This window comes from Alosa sapidissima, chromosome 13 (genome assembly GCF_018492685.1).
Source record: "Alosa sapidissima isolate fAloSap1 chromosome 13, fAloSap1.pri, whole genome shotgun sequence".
Lineage (NCBI taxonomy): Eukaryota > Metazoa > Chordata > Actinopteri > Clupeiformes > Clupeidae > Alosa > Alosa sapidissima.
Genome location: NC_055969.1, coordinates 18,583,897 through 18,590,017, shown reverse-complemented (window position 1 = coordinate 18,590,017; position 6,121 = coordinate 18,583,897). Strand labels below are relative to the sequence as shown.

General features: G+C 45.0%; 1 protein-coding gene across 2 annotated transcripts in view; it reads right to left on the bottom strand.

Annotated features, from left to right (window-relative positions):
* Nucleotides 1–121: 121 nt before the first annotated feature.
* LOC121680868 (huntingtin-interacting protein 1-related protein-like) overlaps nucleotides 122–6,121 on the bottom strand; it is a 16,754-nt gene continuing 10,754 nt past the window's right edge. For both annotated transcript variants that reach the window (XM_042060434.1, XM_042060433.1), the window contains 14 exons: nucleotides 5,758–5,952; nucleotides 5,089–5,323; nucleotides 4,724–4,831; nucleotides 4,231–4,367; nucleotides 3,867–3,977; nucleotides 3,705–3,763; nucleotides 3,496–3,526; nucleotides 3,345–3,407; nucleotides 2,591–2,691; nucleotides 2,159–2,264; nucleotides 1,918–2,041; nucleotides 1,609–1,670; nucleotides 883–1,380; nucleotides 122–627 (listed from right to left, as the gene is read on the bottom strand). In XM_042060434.1, the coding sequence (XP_041916368.1) occupies nucleotides 601–627; nucleotides 883–1,380; nucleotides 1,609–1,670; nucleotides 1,918–2,041; nucleotides 2,159–2,264; nucleotides 2,591–2,691; nucleotides 3,345–3,407; nucleotides 3,496–3,526; nucleotides 3,705–3,763; nucleotides 3,867–3,977; nucleotides 4,231–4,367; nucleotides 4,724–4,831; nucleotides 5,089–5,323; nucleotides 5,758–5,952 (1,857 nt within the window). In that variant the 3' untranslated portion in view covers nucleotides 122–600. The remainder of the gene's footprint in view (nucleotides 628–882; nucleotides 1,381–1,608; nucleotides 1,671–1,917; nucleotides 2,042–2,158; nucleotides 2,265–2,590; nucleotides 2,692–3,344; nucleotides 3,408–3,495; nucleotides 3,527–3,704; nucleotides 3,764–3,866; nucleotides 3,978–4,230; nucleotides 4,368–4,723; nucleotides 4,832–5,088; nucleotides 5,324–5,757; nucleotides 5,953–6,121) is intronic.

Genomic DNA, 6,121 nt, shown 5'->3' with positions numbered 1-6,121 from the left:
TTCTCTTGATAATAATAACGTTTATGCGTGAAAACAGAATGCTTTACATGCTCTCTATCTCTCTTTTTTGTTTTTTTGAGGTGTGTGTGTGTGTGTGGGCACATACATGACAACACTGAAATAAGCATTACAGTCCTTTAATGAGGTACTTTGGCTAATAACTCGTGATACAGAGATCTGGACATAGCATTTGTGTCTCAGAAAGCATATTCACAAAATACTCAACAATAATCAAATGAACATTTTTAAACATGAGAGATTTTGACATTTTCCATTATTTCCATAATTTGCAGCTGAAATATATATTAATGAAAATATTTCAGTTTTAAACAAAGTGGAAAATGTATAAAATAATACATAGTCATAAAAGTGCCTTATCAGAGCGTAAAATACTTGTGATATAACTGTGATTTGGTATCCACAATGACAACTCTGATGAAGTATCAGAGATCTGTGTTGCTTCATGGCCAAAGCTCTAGTGGGATAAAGAGGGAAAATCCTGTTTTTTGTGTGTTAGACACATTCACACTCAGAGAAAGCATACAATCTGCCTTCAAACTCAGCACCCATTCATCTTCAAATGTCCAGTCTTGTTAGACATCAGGTCTGTGACTGTGGTCTGTGAAACTGCAAAACAACAATACAAACAAAAACAAGGTTGAAGTACTTGAGCACTAACATAAAACAACAACAACAAAACATCGTATATCAAGGGATATACGATAATGAGAAACTGTACAAGGTAGAACACATTCTGAGAGCTTATACATAAAATGTAAACCTTAAAACATAAAAAAATAACTCTTAATAGGCTACATGTATTGATTCATAATGAATACAGTGAACTACAAGGCAAAGATGTCTGATTAAGGGGACTCTTACTGCACTCTTCAGTAGTGTCCCAGACTTCTGGAAGATATTGGGTTTCTTGGTGGTCTTAGGGGGTTCAGAGGGATGGGGCTCTGGGGTGGGGGCCCTGTTGGGACTGAAAGCCGGCATAAAGGGGTTGCTTGTAGGAGCCGGGGCAAAAGGGTTGCTGTTGCCGTAGGACTGGGGAACAACGGTGGGAGCCGGGGGGAAAGCGCTACTGTTGCTGTAGGACTGGGGAACAGAGGTGGGTGCCGGGGGGAAAGCGCTACTGTTGCCGTAGGACTCTCGAACCACAGTGGGAGCTGGGGGGAAAGGGCTACTGTTGCTATAGGCATCGGGGACGAACAGCGTGGGGGGAGGGGGAGGGGGTAAGTCGGCAAAGTCGTCCATATTCGGCATAGTCGGCCCTGCTTCGGTGGGAGAACTGGCGATGTCGTAGTGTTTCTTCCTGAGCTCCCCGAGACGCACACGCTCTTTGGACAGTTGAGACTCCAGCTCTAGTACACGCACCTATCACACACACACGCACACACACACGCACACGCACACACACACACAATAAAGTGTAAACATGTGCTACTACCTCACCCCAAACATACATACAGTACACTTTTATACACATTAGCAGCTACATCAACACAGTCATAAAAACTGTTATGGCACTAGCTGGTATGTTGGGTGTTGGGTGGACTGGAGGGTGTTGGGTGCTTGGCCTACATGCAGCTAAAGGAGTCAGACCTGAGTATTCATCTCTTCAGTCTTCAGCTTGATCAGGGACACCCCAGAGAAGTCCATGACCTCTGCAAAGACAGGAGAACAAGGTCAGATATGTCTTAAACAGACCTAAAGCTCAACCCAACCACATCCCAAACTCACTAAAACACAGCTAGCCAGTGATTACTGCAGTTACAATGCTGACAACTACAGTCTTGCTACAGTTAAGGCCAAATACAGACTCAGTAGCTCAGCCAAGTAGCTTTATCCTTACCTGGCCAAGCCAAGCTAGTTCCTATCTAACCCAGACAAGTTCCCTCATCTCTTTCTCACCCATATCATCAATCTTCATTTGGCCCGACTTGGTGGAAGTCACCACAGCCGCCGCCATGTCAGTCACATGACGAGAGGCCTGCTGCAGCCTTTGCAACTTCTTGTTGTTGCGATCCGCCTTCACCTGTCAAATCAAGCCACATGTTTCATGTCACACGACAGGACTTGAACTAGAGAGAGAGTTCAGAGATCAAATGTCAGAGGTCATGGCCATGCGGGGTCAGTGGCTGGGGTCACCTACCTTTGAGGCGGCGACGAGCTGGGCTGTGCTGGCAGCAATCTCGTGGGAGCAGACGATCACCTCCTCGTACTTGCCCTGGTCTAAAGCGATCCTGTCAGAAGAGTCACTAGAAGGACAGGTGAAATATTTACTGTATGTGTGTATTGTCTATACAATATATTGTCATTGTCTATTTCCTGTATTGCTAGAGCGAGTCTGATAAAAATCCAATTCTGATAAACATGTCTGCACACACACAACAGGTGCATGCACGCATGCACGCACGCACGCACACGCGCACACACACACACTTAACATGCATACTCTATTACCCTGAAGCACTCTCCAGCCTGTGTAAAACAGATATACAAGTATCTTATATTCAAAATAAGCACACACACACACACACACACACACACACACACACACACACACACACACACACACACATACAGCAGTTGCGTTGCTCCCCATCCCACTGCCTTAGATGCAGAAATGAGGCCTTCTGTCCAGCAGGAATTCTTGGCGTAGAACTCTTTCACAGATGCTGCTCCCTGTGCAGAAGAAAGGTCAAAGGTCATCACATCCTCACATTACACTGACCCACAGATCATTTCAGCCTTGCTTCCTGTTTCCTGTTTTGTGGCTAGCATGAGTACTGCTCCATGGGGCATTGGTCAGACTGAAATGTAAAAAAAACTGCATAAAAGAGTGTGTAGTAAATTCACTTGGTCATATACCTAATACAATCCACAAATTTGCAGTTCAACTTGAACAAATTCTTTTCTGGGGCATTCAAGGGGAATGACTTGTCTGTCTTTAGAATATTTATTAGTTCTTTGTCTGCACATCAGCATGGGAAGTCACACTCCCGCCCCACAGCCCTGAGACATCTCGAACATGTTCGGAATACCAACACAGCGAGCGTCTGGCAGGGTAAAGAGACATGCGTTTCACCAAATTCACAGGGGGCTTACCATACTGCAGCATTGTGCATTCACTTAATACATTGTCTTAGTATGATGAAACTGCCCTGAAACAACTATAATTGTGTATGATTAATCATGTTACTATTTTTTGTCTATTTTTTTTTTTGTTTAAAAGAAGGATGACTGTCCTATGCCATATTTCCTATTTAGTACCATTGACATCTCTGGTTTTATTTTGTATTAATATTAGAGACACTTTATGAGGGTTTAAGACTTACTCTTCCACTCTCCACAATGTCTTTCTGGAGGTCTGTCGCTGACGTGACCAACATATGCACAGCCTATGAGAGAGAAGAAAGAAGTGATATGATATTATTGATTAATTACCATCATTACTATCAATGATATTTTTACAGCATCTCAATTTACCTTCATGAGGTCGGAACAGGAATGGATGATGCTGTTGGGAGAAAGGAATCTTTTATGAGCTCAGAATTGGGGGGGGGGGGGGGGGTCATCGATATCTTATTCAATTACATACATACCAGGTATACATACGTTGTACAGGTGTATTTTAATGAAACTGACTGAATGAATGAATTGGTGTATTGAATGAAACATCTTCATCCATGACTGACCTTGAGTTGACTTCTAGTTTTACTCCAGGTGCGCCACTCTTGGTGCTGTTTAGTATTTCCTATGGACACACAGACCAATTTCATGATGTCATAATCAAACTGGTTCTGTGATAATAACGGTGTTCAGTTTCATTCATGCTGCTATTTAGAGTCAAACCATACACTCATTCTCAGCACAGCCTCTTCAATGGCAGCAGAAGTAGCAGTCATCTCCTGGTCTACAATATCTCCCAACTCTTTCTTCTTGACATCCATGCCTTTAGGCCGCAGGTCCTAGAGGGGGGGGGGGGGGGGAAACACCCATCACACAAGCTATTGTCATACATACATGTCAGCAAAACCCCCTTTTGTCAGTAAAACATATTCCTATTTATCTAACACATAACTGTGATGCCGACATGCACAGGACTTTGACGCACTTCTGTTAATTACACACAGAGTTACACCCAGACCTGCGACTTTTCACTTGTGATTAGCCTTCATATTAGCCCCTGATAAAGGATATATTAATCGTCTCAGCACTCACCTGTCCTAAGGTGAGGATGCGCTGGATGATGTAGCGGATGGCCGAGGGCTCTGCCCCCGGGAGGGTGGGCTGCAGCTTCAGCTCCTTCAGGTACTGCAGGCAGCGGGTGGCGCACTCTCTGCAGTTCTCATTCATACCTGCAGGGGGCAGGAAAAAAAGCCTGTTCGAGCATCACTGCAACACTGAACAGCTAAGATAGGCTAGCACTGGTTTAAAGTGTGTTGTTTACTGTATATGTACAACTTCCATGTAGAGTGCTACTTTTGTGGGTTTTATGTATGAGGTACGCTTGGTCTTGGGAGTGGAGTGGAATGTAGTGTTGTGGGGATCATTTTATTGACTGCCTATTTGAGTGTCTTTCTGTGTTTGTGTGTGTGTGTGTGTGTGTGTGTGTGTGTGTGTGTGTGTGTGTGTGTGTGTGTGTGTGTGCGTATGTGTGTGTGTGTGTGTGTTTGTGTGTGAGTATGTGTTTGTAGGTAGTATGTGTGCGTACGGTCAGCTTGGTCCACAGGAGCAGAGTGTGCTGTGGCTGCTCCATTGACAATGGTGTCCGCAGCCAGGTGAGAAAACTGGGTAACAGCTCGCAGCAAACCACTGGCATCTACACACATATGGAAGGTATTGTAAATAATCACACACAAACACACGCACACGCACACGCAAACACACGCACACGCACACGCACACGCACACACACACACACACACACACACCCACACAAATGTAACTAACTAACCTATACATGATTCACACATTAATTCTCTTCTATTGTCATGAGGATGCCTCCCTCACATACACATAAAATATATATTTAATCTAAAATGAAAAGGAATTCTGATCAGAAGTCTTGAAACCTACCATCCTTGTTTCGGAGGTAGCCGGTGTGACTTTGCTGCATCTTGTCGATGGAGCCCAGAGTCGTCTCGGCCCGGTTGATCAGGTAGTCTGGCGAGCAGGTGCTGCGCACATGCAGAGGGTCATCCACCTTGGCCAGGGCATCCAGCACGATGCCCTCGGCCTCCACCACCGCACACTGCAGCAGGGCAAACTGCTCATCCTGCAGCTTCTGCTTAAGGTTAGCTTCACGGCCAGCCTACACATACAGAGTGACAGTTCAGACACCTGTCTGCCATGTACAACTCTGGAAAAAAAAGACAACTGCACATTTTTCTGATGTCATCCTACAGTTGCTTAGTGGCATTTGAATGAGATGACGTCAGAAAAATGTCCAGAGCTGTATATGCCAATGCCACCGTGTATCTGTCCTTGTGTGCTTGTACTTAGACAAACCTTCACCTGTAGCAGATGTTGAACTGTAGCAATCTCTGCTAATGCTCATGTGAGTGTGTTTGCTAGTATGTATGTGTATGTGAATATGTGTGTATGTTTATGTGATTGTGTGTGTATACTTGTGTGAGTGTGTATATATTTGTGTGAGTCTGCGGTATATTTGTGTGTGTGTGTGTGAGTGACTAAGTGTGTGTACTGTATGTGTGTAAATGTATGAGTGTTTGTGTGTAGACAGACCGTTTCATGCAGCTGTTGCTGCAGTGCTGCGATCTCCCTCTGGCTGCGGTCCCTGTCCTGCTGCAGGCTGGAGTGCTGTAGAGTTGAGCTCTGCTGCAGCTGGGCGATCTGGGCCTCCTGCTCCATCACAGACCTCCTCAGCTGATCACGCTCAGCCTGCAGGCCCTGCAGCATGCTGTTCATCTGCTCACTGGCCTGCAGGGAGAGAGACAGACACACACACACACACACTTTAGAAGAATACGCACACACTTCAGAGGAATGCACACACAGACGACAGGCAACATGCTGTTAATCTGCTCACCAACCTAGAGAGAGAAACATATACACACACACACACACACAGACTTCAGAGGTATATACA